This window comes from Galeopterus variegatus, unplaced genomic scaffold (assembly GCF_000696425.1).
Source record: "Galeopterus variegatus unplaced genomic scaffold, G_variegatus-3.0.2 Scaffold3332, whole genome shotgun sequence".
Classification (NCBI taxonomy): domain Eukaryota; kingdom Metazoa; phylum Chordata; class Mammalia; order Dermoptera; family Cynocephalidae; genus Galeopterus; species Galeopterus variegatus.
In genome coordinates, this window is record NW_007729443.1 from 213,170 (window position 1) to 239,781 (window position 26,612).

General features: G+C 44.9%; 1 protein-coding gene across 3 annotated transcripts in view; it reads right to left on the reverse strand.

The window, feature by feature from the left end:
- Positions 1 to 21,065, reverse strand: part of DRP2 (dystrophin related protein 2) — a 31,610-nt gene extending 10,545 nt beyond the window's left edge. The window contains exons 1-15 of one of the 3 annotated variants that reach the window (XM_008584679.1): positions 20,881 to 21,065; positions 16,212 to 16,375; positions 14,417 to 14,573; positions 13,015 to 13,135; positions 10,474 to 10,742; positions 9,939 to 10,085; positions 9,413 to 9,491; positions 7,646 to 7,706; positions 7,267 to 7,328; positions 5,566 to 5,640; positions 4,450 to 4,651; positions 4,142 to 4,227; positions 2,367 to 2,524; positions 1,867 to 2,033; positions 239 to 350 (exon numbers count right to left, since the gene is read on the reverse strand). In XM_008584679.1, the coding sequence (XP_008582901.1) occupies positions 239 to 350; positions 1,867 to 2,033; positions 2,367 to 2,524; positions 4,142 to 4,227; positions 4,450 to 4,651; positions 5,566 to 5,640; positions 7,267 to 7,328; positions 7,646 to 7,706; positions 9,413 to 9,491; positions 9,939 to 10,085; positions 10,474 to 10,742; positions 13,015 to 13,135; positions 14,417 to 14,573; positions 16,212 to 16,375; positions 20,881 to 20,997 (1,977 nt within the window). In that variant the 5' untranslated portion in view covers positions 20,998 to 21,065. Of the gene's footprint in view, positions 1 to 238; positions 351 to 1,866; positions 2,034 to 2,366; positions 2,525 to 4,141; positions 4,228 to 4,449; positions 4,652 to 5,565; positions 5,641 to 7,266; positions 7,329 to 7,645; positions 7,707 to 9,412; positions 9,492 to 9,938; positions 10,086 to 10,473; positions 10,743 to 13,014; positions 13,136 to 14,416; positions 14,574 to 16,211; positions 16,376 to 20,880 lie in introns of those variants that run through there. The other 2 variants (XM_008584680.1, XM_008584681.1) reach the window with 2 other exon arrangements.
- Between the last annotated feature and the right edge of the window lie 5,547 nt (positions 21,066 to 26,612).

Consider the following 26,612-nt stretch of genomic DNA (forward strand, 5'->3'; position numbering starts at 1 on the left):
GCCAGCCCGTCAGTGCCCTTTAAATGGCTGCAAATGTTCTAAGCCAGATGCAGCTGGTAAGGGAGAAGCTCTGCTGGAAGAATAGAGAGGCCTGAATCCCCAAACCAGTGAATCACCTGGATCATTCAGAGAATGCTCCTCACAAGAGAGCAGAATACACTGAGCCAATGCTGGGCAAAGTCAACTGAGGTCTAGTACCTGAGGGCTGCCTCCCCCGCCCACCTGCCTGGCTCCATACCGGCGTGTAATACTCCATTATGGGGTAGTGCAGCTTGTTGCCTTTGCTGGCCCTGCCTGTCAAGAAGCAGGTCTGGCAGATGTCCACGTTAAATTGTTTCAGACTCCGGTACCTTGGAGAGAGGAGACATGGTAGGAAAGAGAATCCAGTGTGCCACAGCAACCTCCCCTCATTCCCCTAACACCCAAATATACACACACGTTAGAAGGGGTGAGGCACAGAGCCACAGCATGCTTGGCCTCCTACCCATAGCAGTGGTTGAGTCCTCAACAGATGGTAGCCTTATTCTAGAGACCATAAATTCCACGAAATCACAAGCCCAGATGCCCAGGAAATGTGGGAAATAGCATGATCTCATTGCCTTTTTTTAAAGGGCTGGGGGAACCAGGTATAGAGATCTCATTATACCAAATAGCTTTCTAAACAAGAATGGCTCAAAAGGGTCCAACCTCCCAGGTCCCACCCTGTACCCGAAAGAAGTTACACTTCCAACATGAAGGCAGTTTATTCTACCAGCCTTTGGTGAGCTGACTAACAGTTATTTCTTAAGTTTATTTATAATAATAACTCTATTATTACAGAATACAGAATAGCCCTTCAGATCCACTTCCAACACCTAGCTGAACTGCCCGGACCTAGTAGCACAGAACAGTGAAGTATGTAGACTTAGAGGAGTCAGACCACCTAATACTAACTAGCTGTGTGAATCTGGGCAAGTCACATTCTACCTCTGTGCCTCATTTGCTCATCTTATAAAAAGAAGGGTGGTTGTAAGGAGAGTTTGTATGTTAGTGCCTTAAAAAGTTAAAAAGTTGAATGTTCTATGACGAAAGTCAAATTCAGGCTAGTGGTTACCTTTGTGGGAGAAGGAGAGGAATGTAACAGGGAAACTTCAAATGTATTGTGATAATGTTTTACTCCTTAAGCTTGGTCATGGGTATACATTATGGTGTGCTAGAGCTAGCTCACACCAGCTCACAAGAGCTAGCTGTTAAAATCTCAGGGATTTTCTAAGCCAGTTGTTAAATACAGCCATTATTAAAAATTAAATTATATAAACTTACAAATAAGTGATATTAAAAACAAAGGTAAAAAATACTCAAAATTCATCACTTCCTAATTCCTATTCCCTATGCTCTATAAGTTATTTACATTTATTGTATCTGCATGGTGGAAATATTATAAACGGTGTGCGACTAAACATCTCTTCCAACTCTGTGCCCAGAGACCTCCTGTAGGTAGCCTGACATCAGCCATGGTGGGAGTATTTACATCACGGAAATTAGTAAACCCTACAAATCATGTTTCCTTTTTTCTTTCTGGAGAGTCGGTTGTGAAACATTTGCCAGCACACCATTTAGTACATAGGTATTCTTATGGTATTCTCTATATGTTTTTGTAGGTCTATAATACTTTATAACACAACTAAAACAATAAAATATTTCATAATTTCCAATTTATTTTAGAAGTTAAACATTCTGCAACAGAAAGGATTATAGCAATATATAGTAACACACAACAGATTAGCTATAATTATATAATAATTATGTAATACACTGTTTTGTAATATCTGATTTGTCACATAGCATATTTATTATTATCATCCCAGTAACTATTGTTTTCCCTACCTGAACCCCTTGATGGGGCACTGCCTACAGACAGAGCACTTGGTCTGATGCTTTACTTGCTCAGCAATGGTGACCCGATGCAGAACAGCCAGCCACACCATGGACTGGGGTTCCAAGTTGACCCACTCCAGGAACTGAGAAGCTTCAATGACTGGCTTCCCAGTGCTCTAGGGAAACAAGAAGCCCAGTGGGAATGACTGAGGCCCAAAGTGCCTTGTCCCTCAGAGAAGCAAGGGAACCAGCAGGGCCTGGGTCAGCCTGTTCTCTAGAGGTGTCCACCTTCTGTCCTGCCCTAGCTGAGCTAGCACTCTCCCCAACAGGACTCTGACCCTAGAGCCCAGAGATTCCCCTGCCCTGTTGTCCCATCCCAACAAATTCCCTTACATCTGAGCACTTCAGATCAAAAGCTTAGCTCTTAGTCCTTCTTGCTTTCTTCCTACCCTCTCTTCCATATCCCTTTCTCCCTCCCTTCCTCCCTCCCTCCCCTATTCCATACTCACAAAACGGAAGCAACTACGGACACTGGGCTCCACATTGCTGCCCCCAAAGGCTGCCACTTCACCCAGTTGACGGGGCACCTGAATGGCCTCATGAAGCAGGACACCAAGGTGGCGCTGGTCACACTGGCTGCCTGAGTTGGCCACTTGGCTGAAGAGGTCTGCTGGCCCCACCATCAAGAATGGCCAAACCCGACGCAGGAATGGCAAGAGAATGGTGCAAGGAGAAAGAGCAGAAAAAGGAAAACAGGGAAATAGCATATAGACTGAGCTAATGACTTCTGAAACTGGAATATCTAGAGGTCCATCCCTGACCTTCTAGAAGCCCAGGAGTTCTAAAAAGAGCATTCTCTGAGTTCAGAGAGAAAAAGTGAGATAGACAGAGAGCATCAGGGAAGGAGAGAGAGAGATGAACAGAGAGAGAGAGCTGTGTGTAAAAGCAGTACCAGACACAGATATGACACTGCTGGGAAAACAGATTCCTCAGGAAGCAAGATGAGAAGGTATGGGCTCAGGGACATCTGAACATGAGTCACAGCTGGGCTGCTGGATGCTCTCCTGCCCATGCAGCTCATGTAGTCTGATACTACAGTCATCTCTCAATTGTCCACACAAATGGAAGGAAACCCCAACGGATAATCCAAAAATAGGTGCTAATTCAAAGCATCTGATCATCTAAAAATTATCTCTAAGTGGTTGTGGAATATACTATGATACTTTTATTTAAATATGGACTACATTGGCCCTTCTAGGACCTTCCCTGTACCGATCCAACCTTAGCAAAGCTCCTCCAGAGGTTCTGTCTGTCTACTTCATACCTCGCCTAAGCCTTAGAAAATACACTGACTAGCTGTAGAATCTTAGGTAAGTCATGAGCCTCTCTGTGCTGCAGTTTCCTTACTTGTAAAGTGAGGATAAATAATCACTGTACATCTCACCTCAAAGGAATGTTGGGAGAAACAAATAACATCATAGCCATGAACATGTATGAAAAAGTCTCCTTCCCTGTAAAGTTTTCCCAGACAACTGTCATTTCTCTTCTGTGATCTGATATAGCACATGTCCTTTGCCATTTGGATTATTCTTATTAGTACTTTTAAAATGCTTTCTGTGTACTTCTATCTCTTCCTCTGGACTGTAAACCACTTGAAGCAGGGACCATGTCTAATTTAACACAGCATTCACCCCATTAGCAGAGTGGACAACACACATTAGGAGTCAACAACAAATGACACTACTGCAGAAAGGTTCACAATACTGGACACAAGATAGAGGATGGAGGAAAAAGCAAAGGTATTGCACACCAGAGAGGTGAAAAACTACGGAAGTACAAACTATCCACCTCCCAGATAATGGGGATTACTGCACCCTGCCCATGTAGTAATACGAGAAGTCTCCAGTAGAATGTGTGACATGGCTTGAGCTTCAGACTGGGAGAGGGCTAAGTGCGATAGGCCAGAAAGGGATAAAACTAGAAAGTCAGGGCCCTGGGTACCCCAGGACACCAATGCAGATCCTAGCTATGTATTTACATCAGATCAGAAGAAATCAAATGCCTTAGAGTGACACTGGGAACAATAACAGGCCTCAGGCCCATCTTGGCCTTTGGCTGTCACGTGTTCTTTACAGTAGCCTGAGCCAAGAAGCATTATAAGGTGGCCTGAGTAGCCCTCTACCGAGTCATAAGACCTACCTTCTGCGTATCTTACACCCTTCCTCCTCCCTACCACACCTCTCACTCCACCCAACACCACTCCAGACTTTGGAGTTGTACTCACACTGAAGTTTTTCCTTTACTTCTGTGCCACAGAGGCATGCAATGCCAGTCTTAAAGGACAATGCCCGCATCTTTCCACTGCGACCACTAGGTTTAAAAGAAGAGACTGAGAATGTGAATATATGTAAAGGGTTAATAACTTGGCAGTCATTTCCCTCACAGAGTTGATCCCAGCAGGGCTCCGTGCCAACCATGCTCCCAGCTGAGTTGGGTCCAAGTCCACCATGGGAGCAACCCCTTCCCACCATGCCCACTCATGATGTCCCATTGCACTTTATCCTGGAGGCTTCCAGGGCTGAAAGCCCTTACCTATCAAAAACATTGAGGAGCCAGTTGAGGCTCATGTCCACACAGAGTGGCACATTGACCAGGATGCCTCTTTCCTCCTCCAGCCGTTCATATAAGGCAGTCAGGCAGTGAATGACCTCCACCACGTCCATCACATGCTCACTGGCCTGCAGATCGTGCTCACTGAAGATCTCCAGAGCTGTGGTTAAAGTTACCAGGTCCACTGGGAAGGAAAGGAGAGAAGGAAATAATATAGTCAAAAGTAGAAGCCCAGGGATTAGAAAAGGCCACCAGTGTCACCAGATTTGACTCAATCTCCAGACCAACTGTTTGCAAGTATGATACAAGCTTGGCCTTTATCAAGACCCTAATCCCAAGGAAGGGGAAGGCAGCAAAAGTTCTCCTAAATTAACCCAACATGTTTCTAAACCCATGTTCTTTTACATGAGCTTCAAAAAGATGGTGGGATGTAAATAAACTAACCTCCTATGTTAGATTAACTCCTAATGGATCAAATCCCATTTTAAGTTTCTCAATCTTTTCACAAGTTCTAACTGCAAATAAGTTTGTCTGTGAATCTTGTTCTGAGAACCTAGACACTGGCTATGAAGGCTCATGTATGGCTGGGTAAATGTAACATATATCAGGAAGACATTTTAATTACCTCCAATGCTGGATCAGCCTAGCCAGACCTGCCTGGGCCAGAAAGCCTGAATGAACAGTGTCCCCAAGAAAGGCCAAAAGGCCCATTATATCTGCAGCCACACTGTGTCCTAACTACTGGCATTTGTTTAAACAATTCTGTTGCTACATTCAATAACCCCAAGGTGGCAAACCATAGGCTGGGATACTTCGTGTCATGAACAGTTGTTTGGTTATTCATGTTAGACAGGGGGAAAGGGAAAAGGAGGAGGATAGCTCTGGGTTTAGTTTAGAAACAAGTCCGGGGCTTGGGGAGATTAGAAGGCCCTGGAAAGAGCAGGTTCACAGCCAGCACATTTCAGCCTTTGGAGAATTCCCACCAAGCTAATCAACAATCCTTGTCAAGGTAAGATGAAATTGGGAAAGAGCAGACAGATGAGCAACGGGGGTGGAGTGGGGGATGAAGGTCATAAGGAAGTACAACAGGAGACGTACAGCGCAGGGCCTTCTGGACTCTGCGGAGCTTCATGGCAGTGCGATAAGCTGAGAACTTAATGTTGTTCAGATCGGCTGCAAAGAACAGAAATAGACCCACTCAGATCAGAGAAATGCAAATTAAAACCACAATAAGATACCATCTACACCCACCAGCTTGTCAGAAAATAGAAGTCTAAAAATAGTGTCAACAAGGATGTGGATTAACGAGAACTGCCAGTGGAAGTATGAACTGACAGAATCACCTAGGAAAACGACTTGGTATTACCTAGTAAAATGGAATAGTCATGTATTCTACCACCCAGCCAGCTATATATATCCCAGAGCAGTGACCCGCAAACATTTTATGACCAAGAAATTCATTTTATATCATGATCCAGTATACATACACACGTGTGAATGCATAAATAACTGAATCAAACATTTCAGGAAGTAATTCCTTTCTAGATTTGACAAAGTAAAAACACAACAAAATTAATTATCAAATATGACTCTTGCTTAGGATCTGTTGCACATTGATATTTCCTAGTCTATTTCAGTTTTTTAAAATGCATATCACAAGATACTGAAATAATGTTATAAGCTGCAGACTGAAAAACATGCCCTGGAGAAACCCCTATGCATGTGCAGTGGAAGACATGTACAAGAAATCCTCAGCAGCACTGTTTGTATTAGCTCCAAGCTAGAAACAACTCACATGTCCATCAACAGTAGAATGGATAGACAAACCATGTTATATATAATGGAACACTCTACAACAGTGAAAATAAATGTGGTCACATGATCAACATGGTAAATTTTGCAACATAGTGGTGAGTCTCTGTTAGCAGGCAAAGATAAGGCACATAAAAGTCACACTCATCATAGCCTGGACAGTGTTTTGCAAAGCAGATCAAACTTCACATCTACAAGCAATAATTTCCTAATATGATAATAAAAGAGTCCAAGGGAAAATGCAGAACCTCCAGTTGAGGAAGGTGCAGAGAGGAAAGGAAGGAAGGCTGTTGAAGAAAGCATGAGGCATTCACTTCCACTCCCACCTGCTTATTGACTGGAATTCCCTTCTCTTCTTTTTTTTAAGCCACTTTATTGAGGTATGATTGACATACAAAAAGCTGTACATATTTAGTGTATATAATGTGATGAGTTGGAAATGAGTATACACCCGTGAAACCATCATCATAATAATACCTCACCTCCAAGTTTCCAAGCACCCTCTTTATTATTATCTTTTTATAAGAACATTTACCTTGAGCTCTACTCTCTTAGCAAATTTTTAAGGATATAATTCAGTATTGTTAACTGTAGGCACTATGCTGCACGGCAGATCTCTATGACTTATTCATCTCGCATACCTGAAACTTTGTACCATTTGACCAATACTTCCCATATCTCCCTCCCCTAGCCCCTGACAACCACCATTCTACTCTCTGATTCTATGAATTTGACCATTTTAGATTCCTCATATAAGTGAGATCATGTAGTACTTGTCCTGTGTCTGTCTTATTTCACTTAGCATAATGTCCTCCAGTTTCATCCATGTTGTCTCATATGGCAAAATTTCCTTCTTTTTTAATGCTGAATAAGATTTCATTACATGGATATACCATATTTTCTCTATCCATTCATCCATTGATGGACATTACAGGACAGAAGCAGCTATATAGATCCCCACCCTATACAGGAACACCACATCCTTACCTAGGGTTTGGTATAATTCTGTCATCTTGGGATGGTCCCAGCATGTGGTCTGAGCCTGGTGGCTAAGAACAAAATCATCAATAGCACCAGTGTCCACACCACCTCCCCACCTCCCCACCTCCCCACACGTTGCAAGCACCACTCAGTGATATGTTGGATGCAAGAAGCTGTAGGATCTGAGGGTGAACCCTAAAGATAAAGCACAAGGTTTCGCCTTTACCCAGGTAGAATCTTGAGCTCTTGAGATGAGTAGGAGAAAAACTGGACTGGATGGAGGAATCCCAACAGACAAGGAGTGACAGGGACAGGTAGCCAAAAGACAGGTGAGGGAGGGGGTGGGCAGGTGACTGACCCACTTCTGATTTAGACAATCACTCACTTGATGTAGTAGGGAACTTTATTAGGTGAAATTGCTCTTTCCCAGGGAACCTGGACAGAGGCTGGTAAAGAAGAGAAAGAGAAAGAAAGCTGGCCACTAATGCTCTTCAGGCCCCCTGGCCACTCCCTGCTCTATCTTCCCAAAGAGGTGGTCAAGCCCAAAAGGGGATGCCTGACGCTCATTGCCAGCTCTTCACAGCCCCTGAGAGTGGGGCAAACACTTCTAATGAACACTCTTATCTCCTTGATGTTAGGGCAAAGGAAGGGGAAGAGAATGTCACTGATACCCTAACATACTAGACATGTGGCAAAGGCATGAAAAGGAATACCTGGCCTTGGCCACCATGACAATCTTCTCCCCCAGCAGGCCCATTTCTGTCTATTCAGCTGCAGGCAGCAGAATTGCTCCTGTGGATATGAAGTGAACCCTACTTTCCTCATGGGGCTCAAAGCCCTTCCCCCAGAAGGACAAGCTTCTCAATCCTCTGTGACAGTGGGGAATGGTACTGCCCATTTCTCTCTCATGAGGAACTCCAGAAGCTCATGCCTTTCTCTGCCCTGTGTCTTTATCTTCTGGATCTTCCAGGAAAGGCCCAGGTTACCTGGCCAATGTGCTCACTGCAGTTTCCCTGGCACAAGAGCCCTCTGTAGGTATAGCTGCATGCCAGTGTTTACAATAGCAGTCATTCTATTTATAATTAACATTTACTGAGCTCCTACTACGTGCCAGACACTATGCTCAATGCTTTGGGTGCATATCTAATTTTCCTGTCTGCATATTCTCACCATCTCCACTGCTATGCCCTTGCTCTAAGTCACCATACCCCTCATCTGGATTATTGCAATGTGCCTTCTAACAGGTCTCCCAGCTCCGACTCTCGCTCCTAGCAATCTAGTCTCAACACTGACTCTGTTGAAACATAAGTCAATTATGCCATACCTCGGCTCAAACCCACCAGAGGTCCTCCATTCTATTCGGAATAAAATCCAAAGTTCTTCCATAGCCTACAAGGCCCGCCCTCTGAGCTCCGGCCTACCCAGCTCCTCCCCAATGTTGCTATCTTCCACACTGCACAGGCCTCCTTGCTGTCCTTGGACACACCCCTGCCTTAAGGTCCAGGCAGCTGATGTTCCTTGTGCCTGGCATGCTCTCTCCTCAGCCATCCACAAAATTCATTCCTCCTACTCCTTTAGGCCTCTGCCCAATGGCCAGCCTCTCACTGAGGCCTTTGTTGACCATCCTATTCAAAATTGCTATGCCTCCCCTTAAGTCCAGCATTCCCTATCCATACCTTCCCTACTTTGATTTCTTTCCATAGCACTTGTCACTAATTGACCTGGGATATATTTTACCTATTTGTTCATGGTTTGGCTTCCCCAACTAGAATGTAAGCTGTACAAGTCTAAGGATTTCTGTCTGTTTTGCTCACTGATGCAGCCCCAGTGCCTAGAACAGTAGCTGGCCCACAGTAGGCCCTTGATAAATATCGTTGAACAAAGTTATTTAAGTCCCATAACCTGAGGTTCAGAAAGGTTAAACTATTCTTTCAAGCTTACACAACTATAAGTTGAGGCACTGTGACTCAGACTCAGGTCTGTCTGATTCAAGAGGCTGTTCTTTTAACCACTATGCTACACTATTTTATCCTTACTGCTTCTTGGAAGCCAAGGTACACTGGACTCCCATCAAGCCCCCAGGGGACAACAGTAGGCTCTTTTGGAAGGTGGCTGAGGTTCTGCTAAGTGAAGTCCAATTTGGCTCACGTACAGGACAAGAAGTGCTGTGACCCAGGCCCAAAGTCCCGGTGGGCATCTTGGAGCTGCTTAAGCCTCTCACCAACTGACACCTATGAACAGAACAGATAGGGCATCAGTGGATTCATTCCAGCTATTCAGTGTGGGATCCCCAGACAACTCCGGGCATCTTTAGGCACTCCTTCATAGGCTGACTTCTCTCTGGTTCCGGCCCCTCCCACCATCACCAACTCCTAGCCCTTCCCCAGCACTCCCAAAGGTCAGAACAGAGCATCCCTAATTCCAGGCCACTCTTCCCCTGCCCCTGTCTCCCCTGAGTGGCCAAATCTAGACAGGCCCCTCTCATTTCTTCATTTCAATCATTCTCTGCAGCTTAGAGGTTGAGAAGCCCATTTCCTGGCCCCACATTCTCTACTCCTCTTTTCCCATGTAGGTCCCATTTCAATACCCCTTCACTTCCTTTAGGCCTGAAGAAGTTGCCCCCAAGCCTAGTTATATGGAGGTGCCTCCCCACAGTTCTGTCCAGGCTGCTCTTCTACCTGTAGCTGTTTCCACCGGATGTTGATCTGCTCCAGAGCCCGGGAATTCTCCATTGACAAGTGCACATCAGAAATGGCAAGTTGGTGGGCCAGATCATTCACCAACTTGACTCCATCTTTCATGGGCAAGAATTCTTCTTTGAATAGCTGAGAACCAGGGCCCACGGGCCATAGCAGACAGAGAGTGGGAAAGAGGAACCATTAGTTATTCACTGCAATTCCTCTCTCTTCACCCAGAGGTTTTATTTCAACAACACAACCTAGGTGCTTGCCTGTTAGGGTGACCAGACTAAGGTGTGGGTGGCCACTGTCCTTATCCTTTTCCTCTCCTCAGAAAACGCCAGGGAAAGATTAGAAAATAGAAAAACAGAAGAGACTCCAGCCAAAGCAGCCCCATATCCAGCATATAAACTGAGAGAGGCTCAGTTATAGTCCAGGCCAACAATGGCACCTCAGCAGCAGGAACATTGTCAAGGTCTGGAGAGAGCATCAGGTCTTGGGGTAGACTGCAGCCAGGGGAGGAGGGCCTGCATACCTTAATAGCCTGGATGTGCTCTGGGAGTGAATCAATGAAGAGATCCCCAATGGGCTCCCAAGTGGCTCGGACTCCTTCAGCTTGGGTCAGAGTCGTGCCTAATTCCTCCATTGCCCCTTGGATCTCCAACAGCTGCTCCAGAGTGCGCTCAATGTGGCGGTGTTGGTCCACACAGCGGGCTGTCAGTTTCTCCCATAGTTCACTGGCCACTGTCGCCTGCTTCCACACAAAGCGGCTAAGATTCTGGATCCGCTGTCTGGGGGAGGTATCTGAAAGGGCAGGCAGGAAGCCAGACCACGTCAACCAGGCAGGGGCAGCCCAGAAAAAAGACAGAGACAAAAACAGCTCTTTGTAAAATGCACATACATGTGTGTGGGCGTACATACACACAAATACATATTTTTCCATGGTTGAGCTACTTTTGCACATTCAGGTTTTTTGTTGTTGTTGTTGTTTATTAATTAAACTGTGTATTTTGAGTTCACTGTAGACTCACATGTAGTTGTAAAATATAATACAGAGATTTCATGTACCCGTTACCCAGTTTCCCCAAATGGTAACCTCTTGCAAAATAACAGTACAATATCACAACCAGGATATTGACATTGACACAATCCACCAATTTTGTTCAGGGTTAGCCAGTTTTACTTGTATTCATTTTGTGTGTGTGTGTGTGTGTGTGCGTGCACATGTGCTACAGTTGACACTCCCTATCTGTGGGTTCTGCATCTGTGGATTCAACCAACCAGGGATCAAAAATATTTTTTAAAAAAACAATAAAAAGTATGGGCCGGCCCGGTGGCGCACTGGATAAGTGCGCCGCTTGGGAAGCGCGGCGGCGCTCCCCAAAATGGGAGAAAATATTTGCAAATCATAAATCTGATAAAGGACTTGTATCTAGAATATGTAAAGAACTCTTACAACTGACTCATAAAAAAAAAAAGACAACCAAATCTAAAAATGAACAAAAGATTTAAATATACATCACTCCAAAGAAAATATATAAATGGTCAATAAACAAACAAGAAGATGCTCAATGTTATTAGCCATCAGAGAAACGTAAATCAAAATCATAATGAGATAGCAAGCACTTCAAGCCCCCAGGATAGCTATAATCAAAAAAAAAAAAAAACAATAAAAAGTAATAATACAACAATAAAAAATAATATAAATTTAAAAAACAATATAGTATAACAACTAATTACATAGCAATTTGTATTAGGCATTACAAGTAATTTAGAGATGATTTAAAGTATATGGGAGAATGTACTTAAGTTATATGCAAATACTATGCCATTTTATATAAAGGGTTTGAGCATCTGCAGATTTTGGTATGGGGGGTGGTCCTGGGACCAATCCCCAGGTATGCCAAGGGATGGCTGCATTTAGTTCTATGTAATTTTATCAGGTGTTGGTTTATGTATCCACCACCACAGTCAAGAAACCATATTGTTTTTTTCCACTTAATATATCATGAAGATTTCTTCATATTTTTTAAAAATGGGCAAGGTAAATAGTGAGTAAAATATTTTAAGAGGTGTAGTGAGGTGGCCTCTCCAGAGTCCTGTTTGCGTGAGCCTGGAATGTGATTTTGCAATTAGTGTCAGCTGCCTGCTTCTATCCAAAGGGAGGCATTTTATGAAGGCTCAGCCTGAGAGAAGTTGATATAATGTGCCCAGTGTTTTATACCTAGGCTCCTAATTTATAGGTTCCCTCTTTCTCCCTCAGACCTCCCCTTAAGATTCAGAGCCCCCAAATCCCAGGCTAACTAGAACTGTTCTGCTCTCTCCTGAGCTTATCCTATCTGAGGCCCATTGGGTAGCAAATTAAGTACAAGCCCTCCTATTGAGGGGCTAGAAGTAAACTGAGAGGGTAAACTGCATTCACAAAGGGCTCAGTTAATGAAGGGTCCTTCCAGGCTATTCGCAGCTATCTCAGAGGGTTGAGAATTCTTTCTGGAGAAGAGAGTGTGCTGGACCACCACTCAGACCTAATTGCCATGGATACCACCCTGCAGCCTTACTTGAATCTAGACTGAGAGTGGCCCTCTTTATCAAGAGAAGGGGCCAGAAGTCACCAGGGTCAGGATCAAAGAGCCAAAATCAATTTTCCTCTGAAAAGTCATCATCTAACTTTTTAGATGATTTTTTATTTGCTGGTTGATTAGAGAGCACACATGTCCCTCTATGTTGGAATAAAGCAGTAGATTTTTAAAGGACATATTGTCACTTTTATTCACTAACTCAGATCAATTCGTTTGAGTGTTTTGTTTTCTTTTTCATACATTAAAAGGCCACAAGTGAGGCTCCAGAGAGCCACAGACAGCTTTGGACCATACACTGGTGACCACTGCTCCAGGCTCTGTTCTCTTTGCTTTTTCCTGCAGTATGAATCTTGCTTCTTCCTAACTTCAGAGAGACTTCTAGGAGAAAACTATCCTCCCAGATAACAGCTGAGAAGGTGAGTTTGGGGAGTGCAGGAAGGTGTTTATTTAGCGGTACATAGCTCAAGAAGAATAGGGAAGAGCGGAAGACCACCCACCTTTGCTCTCAGAATGAGGCTCCTCTAATTCCTCAAATGGGTGTTGGGACAGGAAGGCCTGAGCTGACTCCAGCACAGAGTAGATATAGGGGCCCCGAGACTTGACTTCTTCCATAAAGGCCTGTGAAGTTTAGCAGTATGGTCAACATCCTGCAATTGACAACCATCTTCTCCTCAGTGTAACTGATTTATTAGCATTATCAGGTATCTTTGGGCTACCCAGACAAAAAGAGGTGCAGTCCTCCCTGTATGCAGAAGAATAACTCTGATCCTGGAAGGTCTATTTAGTATGAAATGGGTCTGTCTATGCCACATGGTAGAGAGAAAGGTGGGGATCTTGGTTATCTGAAAGACTTAGAAAGTTCCCTATAGACTTTCTGTAGAGAAATCAAAACCAGGATGGGCAGGATTTATGTTAAAATTTTAATTAAATTTTTTGTTGAAATATATACAGAGTACACAAATCAAAAGTGCACAGTTCAGTGAATTTCCATAGAATGATTTCATCTGTGTAACCAGTACTGAGATCAAGAACTAGAACTCCACCAGCATCCCAGAAGGCCCCCTGGTGGCCCCTTCCTGTCACTATCTCATTCTTCACCCCCCAAAAATGACTATGATCCTGACTTGTGAAACCAACTATTAGTGTTGCCTATTTTTGAATTTCATATAAATGGAATAGTACAGTGTGCACTCTTTTTTGTATCTGGCTTCTTTTTTTTCACTCAACATACTCTGTAAGATTCATCTATGCTGTGGCATGCATTATAGTTTATTTTCTTACTGTATTATATTCTGTTCTATAGTCATTTTAAAGAAATATTTATTGTTATTTTCTGATTATAGAGGTAATAAACAAGGGTGCTTCAAAAAGTTCATGGAAAAATAGAATTAAAAGATAGTAATATGAATTTTCCATGTACTTTTGAAGATCCTTCATATGTCATGGAAATATTAGAAACGTCAGGACAGTATGAAGAAGAAAATTAAAAAGAACTCCAATTTCATCACCTAGAATTAACCATTGTTAACATTTTGATATAGTTCCTTCTTGTGTTGCTATATGTGTGTATACATGCACACACACCTATATACATTTTTATACAATTGCAATCCACCTGTACATTGTGTTTTTTCACTTAACATTATATTATGTTAATTTCCCCGTGTCCCCTTTAAAAATCAGGGGAGGATTTTAAGGGAGGCTGGTATTTGATGGGGGGTAGGGAGGAAAGAGTTGACAGTCTGTGGAGTGCTAGCCACAGACTAATAGAACTGCATACAGCCTCTTATTACTTTAGGTGTCTAAGCAGAGCTGGGTGCCTATCTGTCAGGGTGTTGCAGAAGGGATTCCTTTCCGGCTGAGAGGCTACACACCACAGCCTCTATGATTCTAACCTACCGCGTGTGTCTCCTTCTCCTGTTGCACCAGGGCCACATCCCCTTGTAGGGGCAGCTGAGCTGACAACTCCTCATCCTTTTGGCTGAGCCAGTCAATAATCTCTTGGAGAGGGAGCTGAAGCTTTCCACTGTGGTCTGAGAAGGCCTCTAGGCGAGCACTGCACACAATGGGTAAGACCAGTGATGTTCAATCTTCTTTTTAAGTGGCAAAACACTTTTTTCCCAATCAAACACTTATATGGAACCTCGACATACAAAAGATTCAGAAGAACTGCTCTGGTTGTAGTGGAACAAGGCGCGGAGCCCTCCCTCTTACCCACCCACAGAGGTTCCTGAGGCAGCTCCACATGGAGGGCAATACTAACACCAATGGGGAGGGTCATGGGTGGGGAAGTATACCAAACTTGAATGGCTCACAATGCCACTTTGTGGACCTCAGTTACGTCAGCTGCATGCTCAGCATCAGGCCAGGAAGGGTAGGAAATTGAGCAAGGGCATTAGGAGTGACAGCTGTTTGGTTCCCCTCTTGCCCTGGTATAATTCAAGTCACACCAAACTGCTCATCCACAGAGCATGTGCCGAGCCCACCCTCTGAGTAAGAGAGCATGCAGTAAGTGGAAAGGGTAAGTTGGGTGGTTGAGTGTGGGCACACACATGGGCAAGGATGCATACAAATACAAGCAGCTCGAGGGACCGAAAGGATGACAGAAACATTGGCTAGAGGTTTAAGATATGGAGGGAGAAAACTTTGTGTTGTATAATCATCTCTGTCTGCTTCTCCTCAGGCCCCAAATGAACCATTAGCTGAAGTCCAAGTGGTAGAAAGCTGGAGGCTGGCCATGGCTGTGTGCAGCCATCGAGCCCATTCCCCTTAGCTGACAATAATAACTATCATTATTCATTGCCTCCCTACCACCCGAGCCAAGCTCTTTACCTTAATTATTATTTCAACTAATTCTCACAACAACTTTATGGAGTAGGCATTACTATTGTCCAGAGAGGTTAAGGAGTTTGCCCAAGGTCACATAGTTAAGTCGCTGGTGGAGCTGATTTGAACCCAGGTTTATCTGACTCCAAAGCGTGCATTGTTTCAACTTCTCCACACTGCCTCACCTCCACCAGAGCCCACCAGAGGCCAGGAGTTTGGGCTTTGATGATAGGGTGTGGAGAAGAAAAGTGGCAGGTATATGTAGAGGGGTAGGGAAAAGAACAACTAATACAGCAATTGCCTTTAGGCTTTTACTCAGTTGCCCTTAGTCTGGGGAGGAGTAGGTGGGCTGATAACCCACGGATAGGAGTAGAGGGCATTAAAGTATGGGAAAGTGAACAGATGAGACCTACCAAGATAGAGGACAACTATCAGAGGAAGAGGAGGAGGCGGCAATCATTTCTTTCATTTCCCCATCGGCACTTCTAAGTTAGAAAGCCTTTTCACATCCTGTTTGAATCCTCATGACCACATTGAGTAGTTATAACAGGCATTATTCCTCTATAATTTTTTTTCTTAAAAAAAAAAACCAAAAAAACAAGTGGAAGCTGAAATTCTGAGAACTCAAACAACTTATCCAAGATGACACAACTACTTAAAACTGAGGCTCAAATCCAAGTCTCCTGACTTCTAACCCAAGGTTCTTTCCCCAGTGCCAGAGAAGGAAAGGGGAGAGGAGTGCATAGGGAGGCTGAGGAAAGGGGGGTGCACAGGCTGAGAAGAGAATGACAAGCTGCAGCAGCAAAAGGAGCCCAACACCATCCAAGCCAATTCCCTAAGGCACCTGTTTCTAGGGGCCAGGCCTTACCGAAGGTTGTGAGACTTCTTTTTGATTTCATTCCAACACAGATTCATGGCTGGTGGTTCCAGGGGGCCAACGGCACCAACAGACCCATTCAACAGCTTTGGACTTAGGCAGGGAACCCCAGTACCATCTCGAGGAGGTGCAGGGGAAGTGACAGCAGCTCTAACCTGGACAGAAACACAGACATCCTGTGATCTCTGGAGTGTGCCACACCCTGATCTGCACCAAGCTAAGAGTAAGACAAGTGTGAACAAGGTGGGGTGAAGGGCTGGTTCCAGGCTTCAGAAATCCTATCCACTGTGTGTGTGTGTTTGGGGGATGAGATAAAGAAAGACTCCATGGCAAGGTCTTCTCTTGGTACAGGTTAGTTGCACAGAGCTGCTGACTACTATTATTATTACTCCTATTATTGTAAATTCTGCCAGGACCACTGCCCAGATGGGATCCTGGACGTACATGCATTATATAAGAAGCTGCTCAGCATTGCCCAAATGCTGGGCAACCATGGCTTTCAAGGTGAACTGTAGGCTCATACTTCAGGGTCCCACAGTCTACCCAACCTTCTAGAAAAGAAAACTGAGGGGATGTCCCACAAAGATTCAGAGAGGAAGTAGACCAGCCAGAGAGAATTATCAGTAGTCAATGTCTTACTTCCCAAATGGACCTAGGCCTTAATGTCCCCTCCCCTACTCCATACCTGCACTTCCCGCCACAGTCAGGAAACCTGGAAATAGTCCTAAAGAGCATTGTTCATTTTCCATGGGCTGAGAAAAGGCTAAAGCAGCATTCTGGATCCTGATCTCCAATGGACTCTGACCAGAGTCAGCAGCCAAGAGACAAGCCATGGAGCCTGCCAATGTCTAGCCTTGGGCCTGGAGGCTCAAAGTCCATCACTTGTTCTCCCGGGAACCAGTAGGAACCTATGGGGGTACTGCAGAGCTTGGGAGAATGGTGGTTATGCCAAATAGCCCTTGAGAAGGTAGCTACCTATAGTACAGTCCTAGAACTGCCCAGCCATGGTCAAGGAGGGGGTTCAAGGAGGGGGAATTAGAGGAGAAAATCTCAGACTGGGCTGCTCCACCCCAGCCTAGGGAGACTATACACCTGCCTACCTGCCTGCCTGTCTACCTGCTTGCCTTCATTTGGAAAGGAAACGACCCTGCTAGTGGCCCAGACTCCTCTACTCCCTCCCTCCCAAACCATACTTCCTCCCCACACAAGACTCTCCAGACAATTTAGGAAACCAATCATCCAATTAAAACCACAGCTTGCAACCACACCGTTGAAAGGAAGTGAGGGAGCGGCCAAGTTCTGGGTAAAACTTGGAACTCAGTCACTCTGCAGCCCATGAGCTGACCCTACCTGTGCTGCCTGGGGAATCTGCAGCAGGATTGGGCAGCTCCATGATTATCCCTTAGAAGGAATCCAGACCCACTGCTTGGTGAGCCACAGGCAGGCAGAGTCCTGATGGGCTCTGAGCAAGTCTGCTCAGGGAGGCAGGCAGAACTGAGCCAGGCCAGAAGGTGGGGGCTGTTGCCCTGTTTGTTTTCTGACCCCCCAGGAATCTGGAGGGGGCGGCTATGTCAGGGTCTGGCCTGTGAATCAGAGCTTTGTCTCTCGGGAATTCCGGCTGGCTCCCAACTGGGCCCGCCACACCAGGGCCAGGATGACCCTCCCGGGCTGGCAAGGATGGCAGGAGTGGGACTGGGCATTCCATGGTGCTGAGGAGGGGCACTCAGAGGGTAGTTTCTGTTGATTTATTTTCCCTTTCCATGGATGACACAAAGGGCTCACTCTGCCTCCAGGCCCACCCCTCTCCTGAGGTGGAGGAAAGGTTTAGACCACTTTGGTGACAAACCTCTGGTAAGTGATTTCCCCAAGGCCTGACAGGAGGATGGGCTTGGGAAATAAGCCTTGTCCTAGACTAAGTAAGCCTTGGAGGCAGTGAGGAATGTGTGGGGCACACCTGGAGACAGAGCCATGGGATGGCAGCATCAGGAAGCTGGGGCAGCAGAGTCCCTCTGAATTTGATTATGCTCAGATGAGTGCAGGGGTCCAAAGATTCATTGGAGCCCACTGTGAAAATGAGGGAGCATTCTCCCCTGCCTTTGTGAGGCAAAGAGGAGTGGTGGAGAGCCATAGCCCTCAGAATCTTGCTGCACCCTGAGGCCAGAGGGAAATGGATGGTCTGTGGGAATCCCCTTGGACCTCTGCAGAGCAGGAAGAGGGAACAATGGAACCCAGCAGCTCCATGCAGGAAGCCAGTGCCAGGGAGGCTCCTGTGCCCCAGCTGTGCTACCCTCCTGGAAGTGGCTGCTCTTCTCTAGCAGACTTGCATGGCGAAAGGTTAACATTCCTGAGCTGGGCCCCCACCCCTCAGCACTGAGGGAAAACACTTCGTTTCTACCAGAAAAGGTTCTGTTCCCATCCTCATTTATCTCCCACAGAGTCTTCTGGGCTTTCCACAGTTCCACATTGTTTCCATGCTAAGACCCACCTACAGGAATAGTTGGAACAGCTGCCTGACCCTTTCCAGGGGTCTGAGGTGGAGCCAACTGGGGTGGCTGAGGGATGGCAGGGGACAGCATCTAGCTCCTGGCTGCAGCTTCACTTGTGCTGGAATAACTGGATTTGGGCCAGTTTTACACAGTCCTCTGGACTGGGAATGCCGCAGGGTTAGAAATGCCCCCTTGTGACCCAGCCACGACCAAGCTGTCCTGGCTCTGGGGAAAGCACCCACGGTGGGCTGGTCTCCACCCATGTTAGCCTTTCATTCCCTCTAGCCTTCTTTGTTTCCTAACCCCCCAAACAGCACCTATACTAGTCTCCATCACCCTGTTCTCTCTGTCCTAGCTCCCCTGTACGCTCTCAAGTCCCACCCAGCAGAGCCAGGCACATAAGAGGGAAATAATGAAGAGTAATTGTTTTCTTTCCCTTTCCTTATCAATTGCCTTCTACTCTGGCTTGTGTGGCCAATATGTTTGCTTCTCACACCCCATTCACCACAGGGCTCTCTACCCACCCCTTGAAGCTTTGAAACAAAGGCTGTAGGGAAGGAAGAGAAACTGGCCTGTCGAGGTTGGGCCATGTCAAGCTAGGCTAATGTCGGAATCCTGCCAACTGGGCCAATCGTCGAGCTCTTTTACCTGCCCATAATCCTGCTGACTGGGCCAATTGTCGAGCTAGGGCTGGGTCTGGAGCTCACAGACCCCGCAAGCCCATTCACAGACTGGGTTACAAACCCGTCACATGCCAGGCTGGGTCCCCAGACCCCTCACATGCCAGGCTGGGTCACCAGACCCCTCACACAGAGGTCTATGAGCTAGATAACTGGCAAACAGGTCCTTGGAAACTGTAGGTTTGAGAACATGGTCGCACAGAGCAGCAGACGCCCAAGGCACTAAACACCAGCCATCAGCAGTGTTGCACATGCACACTAACTCCACCCACACACAGCTTATTTACAAAGAATGGACCACACCACCCCCAACCAGACCTGAGGTGAGGGGCCCTAATTAAATTATTCTATTTTCCAAACAGGCCATACCATTCGCAGTCACAGAATGAAGCCCTCAGGTCCCCCTGTCCAGGTGGTGAAGCTTGGAAGGGGTGAACAAGGGGTAGGGCAGGCATGTTGGAAGGGCCCAGGCTTCTTGATCCCTGAATGCTCTGAAAATCCCACTCTAGGGAAGGGATAGGTTACTGGGGAACTCTAAGTTGACCTCTGGCTTTGAGAATATGTTAGAGGCAGCAGTTTCTCTCTGGCTAGATGTGGGAAAACCATTCAGGAGAACCCGGCCCTCATGCCTCTCTGGACTTTGACTTCTCCTCATTATTCTCCCCCAAATGGCCTCCTTAGCAGCCCCATTCTTCACCCCTATTGCCTTTCTCCCTCCCTCCCTCCTCCCTGTATATCCAGCTGCTGCCTGCTCCCCTCACATTACTCGGCACTGTAGCCCACCCATGAGGCTCTAAGAGACATAGCACTTTCTCATGCCCCCATGGCCTCTGACACCAAAACATTGTAGGGCAACCAAAAGTATGCTTATGTCTCCCTTCTCCAACCAAGTTTCCTGGATCTCACTTATTGTCTCTAGGTTACTGCCTCTCACACATCTTCTATCCACCTTCCAACACACACAGGCAGGCACACGCACCACCACCATTGCACTCCTAGCAGGGAAGATAGAGAGGAGAGGCAGGTGTGAAGCTCAGGGAATTCTAAGTGCAGCTGAGCCAGGAGCTGGGAGGAAGACTAGGGACTTGAGAGGAAGAGCCAAAGGGGAGAGATACCTGCAGAATGCAAGGTATGCCACAGAGAAGCTAGGGCAAGGGAAAGTCCCGCCTTGTCCTAGGCCATGCCCTGAAGGATCACACTCTTCTGAGACCTCCCCAGATCTGTACTCCTTAGAGGGTAACATGGAACCAGCCCTCCTCAGCCACAGTGGGCCTTCTGGCTTGTCTAGCCCAACAAGCTTCCTTGCCCTATGCCCCTCATAAAAGGCCTCATGAGTGAACAGATGGACCTGAAGGAGGCCCCATAGTATCCAAGGGATTTCACATATACAAAGAGTACCCCTGAGCCTTAGGAAACATGAGCACCTCAAAGACACACACAGACCCCATGTCCACTCTTTCTCCACAGGTCTTTCTTTTATTATTGGACTCTCACCCGAGGCTGGGGGCAGGTGCTTCGCAGACTGCTGCTGTGACGGAACTTGTCAGCTGCCCGCCACTCATGACATCGTGGGAGGGTATAAGGGCATCCCTGCATGACCATAGGTTGCATCAGAACCAAGGCTCATGGGGAGGTGAGGATGGGCAGGCAGTGCACTGACTGTTGAGCATTAAGCACCTAGAAGAGAAACAAGGAGAGATTTAGAGTCAAGACCTAGAAAAGGCCTATGAATCCAGCACCTACCCAGAACTGCCTTGACCAGTTACGTAAATAAGTATTCAAAGCTTACTGACCTACCCAGCAGTTCTTCCCAGGCCACCATGGACCATAAAAGACTTAATTATTGATCAAGGAAGTATTTAATGTTTATCTATTATGCTTTGTGCTAGAGACGCAAAGATGAATTGCTGTCTGAGACCTCACAGCCTGGGGTTGGGGGTGGGGCCGATGGCTGGGGGGAGGCAGTTGCGTAAGCTGATAATTATAATAAGATGCTTCTGTGGCAAATGCTATAATTGAGGTTTGGCCAGAAGGCTAGGGGAGCAAGAGTGGAGTACAGCTAACTCTACCCGAGAATGTCACATATTTGAGAGAGACCACATCTGAGATGAGCCCTGAAGGATGAGTAGAGGTTTGCCTATGCAGAGGAGGGTAGAAAGAGAGAAGGGCATTCCCAGCACCTGTGTAATTGCTGACGTCACCGAAAGGCATAGCATGTTCGGAGAACAGCAAGTTCAGTATGGCTAGAGTTTAGGAGGCACAGAGTGTTATTTGCATTGATAATATAAGTATTTACAGGATGGAGTAAAGAGACAGATAAAGGAAAGCTGAGTTCCATCTAGTCATGTCAAGAAAAGTCTCCCTAGAGGAAATGTGCTTCAGGTGAGTCATGAAAGAGAAATGTCATTAGGCAGAGGAGAGAAAACAAAAAAGAACATTCAAAACGCACAAAAATAAAATGTATGCTGCGTTCGGTGTGACCAGAGTACAAGGTAGGTGCCTTGTGGGCAGTAGCAGGAGATGAGGCTGGAAAATGAGGCTGTGGCCAGATTGGGCCATGCCTTGAATGACAGGCAGAGGATTCTAGGCTTTATCTTGTAGATAATGGGGAGGCCCTGAAGATTTTAAGCAAGGGAGATTTGCATTTGACCAGATTTGCATTTTAGGAAGGGCTCTCTGCCTGCCTTGTGGAGTAATTCCCCCAGGGGAAGAACCCATTGAGAAGCTGTTATAATAAGCAGGCAGTCACAGTGAGGATGGAGCAGATAGCATGGCTTTGAAATACACTGGGGAGGTAAAACATATTGGGCTCCGTGATCAATTAAATGTGAAGGGTGAGGGAGGTGAAGGAGTCAAAGGTTTCTTATTTGGGAGCTGGGAGGATAATGTTGCCAATGGCTAGAGAGGAAATACAGGAGGAGTGAATTTGGTGCGGTAGGGGGTGAGGGCAGAGTTACATGATAAGCTGTGCTAGAGACATATTTGGCTTTAGATGTCAGTAGTTAAGGTTAGAACAGGAGAGATATGAGCAAAAATTTTAGATGTACAAGTACTAACCAGTTGGTGGTTTAGTGAATGTACACAAATGTGATGAGAACGGATGGCAAAGACGATGCTTGCAAGTGATAAAGGTGATCTCTTCTAGAGCTGGGCAAAGACAGGCAAACCCTGATCCAAAGGGCAGGAACTGAGCACCTTTGGTTCATGATGCTTTTGATTAAATAACCACTATTTAAAAGCTCTATTCCAGTGGTTCTCAACATTTTATGTAGAAGGGCCCCTTCTTAAGATTAAAAAAAAAAAATCTCACTTCACCCACTCACACCCACAATAGTAGCTGTCCTTTTAGAACTTACAGAGTGAGAAAAACATTTATACATTTAAAGATCTGTGGACTCCTTGCATTAATTAAGTACCCCTCTCTCCTCCTCAGAGGTCTATGGTCCAAAGGGTGAGGACTATTACAGGCACAAGAGTTTGTGGTCTAAAGGACACTTTGTTGTAGTCAAAGTCCCTGGAGATTACACAGCCACATAGCTCCTCATCCCCAAAGAGATTCCCCAAGAATGGTTGAAAAGATGGCACCTCTGAGATCAAACACCACAAAAGAATTAGTCAGATAAAAAATGAAGTATTGCTATGGATGTGTAATAAGCATAAAGGCTACAAAAGGCCTGCTTTGAAATCTCTATATTAACATTTTTACTTTTGCTGATTACATAAGTTATGGATGTTCTTTATAGAAAAACTAAAAAATACAAAAACATCATAAAGATGAAAGTTAAAATAATCTGTAATATTACCACCCGGAGATAACCATTACTAACAGGTATGAAGCCTTATAGTAGTTTTTCTACGAAAAATATATACATATACAAGAGTATTTCAAAAAGTTCATGGAAAATGAAATAAATAATACAAATCTCTCCATGAACTTTTTTTGAAGACGACTCATACTTAAAACAAAATTGTCATCATGTGCTATCATTTTGTATCCTTTCTTCGCATGCCATTATATCATGGTCATTTTAGAATGTCATTAACTATTCCTCTAAAACATGATTTCTAACAGCTGCATAGGTGGTAAGACTGTGGTTGAGGTCATGGGCTCTGGCATCAGACAGACCTATAGCCAAATCCCTACTATTCAACCTATTAGCAGTGTGGCATGGAACAACTTCACCTCTCTGAGCCTCAGTGTCATCATCTGCAAAATGGGTTTAACAATGATGCCATCCTCATAGAATTATACTAATGATTAAAATAAATAATGCATTGAAATAACTTGGCACGGGCTGGCCCGTGTGGTGCTGATAACACCGAGGCCCCGGGTTCGGATCCCATATATGGATGGCCAGTTGGCTCACTGGCTGAGTGTGGTGCTGACAACACCAAGTCGAGGGTTAAGATCCCCTTACCGGTCATCTTTAAAAAAAAAAAAAAAAAGAAATAACTTGGCACACTGTCTGGCAATAGTGCACAGCTCAGTAGGTGTTAGCAGTAATCACTGTTGTGTAGTATTCCACTGAATGGATATGCCATAATTTACATTAACAATTAGATGTTAAGTTTGTAGTTCTGTTTTATAAGTCAGATTGCAATGAACATCTCTGTGCATATTTGTGATTCCTTCCTTAGGATAATTCCTAGAAGAGGGAATTCTGGATCAAAGGGCATGGGACCAATTTCAGACTTGTGACATATATTTCTAAATTGCCCTAGACAAAAGTTATATCACTTTATACTACTCCCAGCAAAGTATGAGAGTGCCAGTTTCCTGGCATACTTGACAACAATGAGTATTCTTATTTTATTTGCCAACTTTGTGAGTGAAAATAGCATCTTGAAGATTATTTTGCATTTCCTTGATCACTAGAGATGCTTAACTTTCCCCCCACATTTTTAGTGGCCACTTGTTATTTCTTCTTTCATGAACTGTCTCTTTTTTCCTCTTTTGAGATTCACTTCTCTACAGATTAACTTCCTTGCTTCTTATTCCTCTGCTGATCTGATGCCAGGTTGATGCTTCACAAAACAAAAATAAGACAAACCCAGGTGTCAGAGAATTCAGACATTCTGAAGCAGGGAACCCTGAGCATTTTGAGTGTTAAGCCTGCCCCCTTCTGCTTGAGAAACTGTTTTAGAAATTTTATGCTTGGCAGTCTTAATCACGAATTTTGGCTTCTGTAACCCAGCTTGCTGCCCCTGTGTGTTAACAAAAGGTAACAGCTGTTTTGCAACGCCCTAAGGGCCTAATGCAAATTAGGCTCCAGAACTGACCAATGAGCTATGTCTCATAGCCAACCAATCTGAACTAAAAGACTTGCATCCCTCATTTGCATAAGAGGACCTAAATGAGAACTTGGGCAGGAAGTTTGTGGGTACATAAGGTGGGCCCTTTCCCTCATTCAGGAAGACATGAGCTTAATGCTCCTGCTCTCCTTGCTTGTAAGCAATGAAGCGCTATAACATCAAAAAGAGCTGTAACAAACACCAAAAAGAACTGTCAACTATTAAAAGAGCTATAAAACCAATGTTGGTCTTGGATTCCTCTGTGCACCTCACAACAATTCTAATCCCAAAACAGGTAGAAAAGGAATAGGCTCCTTCTGGTCTTAGAGTTGCCATCCTCTGCTATTTTCACACTTTGCTCCTGATGTGACCTCAAGCCATTTCACCTGTCTAGGCCTTGGTTTGCTAATATGTGAAATGTTAATGCTTAAGGGTTGCCAAGCATCAAAATACTATCATTCCCTGTATCTGTACAGCAGGCTTTTGTAGTCTGTTGTGTTGTCTTTAGTGATCCTCAGTGCAACATGGTAAGGTTGTCCCAGCCAGATCTCATTTTATAGATGAAGATCTTGAGACACAAGTGAACCTGAGTTTCCTGATTCCTGGGCCAGTCCCTATGTTCTACACAAGGATTGTTCTGCTTCTCTATTTATTTCCATCCTGCCCCAAATTACTACCTGGACATACTGATTCTTTTCCTATTCCAAATTTTAATTTGCAGGGGCTATGAAGAATTGGAGATGAATCAGACTTGGTACCCAACTAATCCATTGTAGGAAATAAGACATATAAACAAAAAAGTATAATTTAAGGGAGAAAATAATAGCCTATGTGGGACACAGAAATCATGAGAGGTCACAGAGGAGGAAGTGTTCACTTCTAGTTGGAGGGATTTAGGGTGTATTCATGGAAGAGATACTTTTTAGTTAAGGTGAGAGAGAAGATTTGGACACATGGAGTAGTGTATAGGATGCTTTTTGGGTGGAAATAATTCTACTGTGCTCTTCCCTAGGGACCCTGTTAGATACCAAGCTGTGGCTTTTTGCCACTAGGAATACTCTTTTCCTAATTCTGGAAGCCACACACAGGCCCTTCCAGGAGGATTCAGGGGGAAGACATTGTCTCTCCTGGCAGAGACAAAAGCTTTAAAAAACACGTGGGAAATATCAGGATTCCAGCATGAAAGCAAGATTGTTGGCTTATGGAGGACAAGGTTCATACCTGATTAATATATACCACATATTTTTGTGTTCATTGCTAGGCACAGAGCAGGCACTTGGTGAATGTTTCCTAACTTGACTTATTGAATTGAACTCCAATTAGTTAAATACACAGGTCCTCAACTTTGTTGGCACGAATCCCAGGAGGCAAGAAGAGAAAGGCTTTGGATATATATATTTATTTGCATTTGTGTGAAATGATGTATGCATAATGTTAGCATTAGAAGGGAGGCTTGAAATGGCAAAAAATGCAAACAAACTAAATGCCCATTCCTAGGGGACTATTTAAATAATGGTGTATACATACAATGAAAATCTATACAGCTATTTAAAAAAGAATTAAAAACTCTTTGTGTGCCAATATGGAATGATCTCTCTTTTTTTTTTTTTTTTTTTTAAAAAGATGACCGGTAAGGGGATCTTAACCCTTGACTTGGTGTTGTCAGCACCATGCTCACCCAGTGAGCAAACCGGCCATCCCTATATAGGATCCGAACCCGTGGCCTTGGTGTTGTCAGCACCACACTCTCCCAAGTGAGCCACGGGGCCGGCCCTGGAATGATCTCTTAAGATACATTTTAAGTAAAAAGAAACTTTAAAAAAATCAAGGTGGTTAGTCTACATTTGTATATTTTAAAAATGAAAACATAGGAAGAGAAAAAATGGCGACGGGTATGGAGCGCCCGTGTCAGGAAACAGCGCGATCCTGAGAGC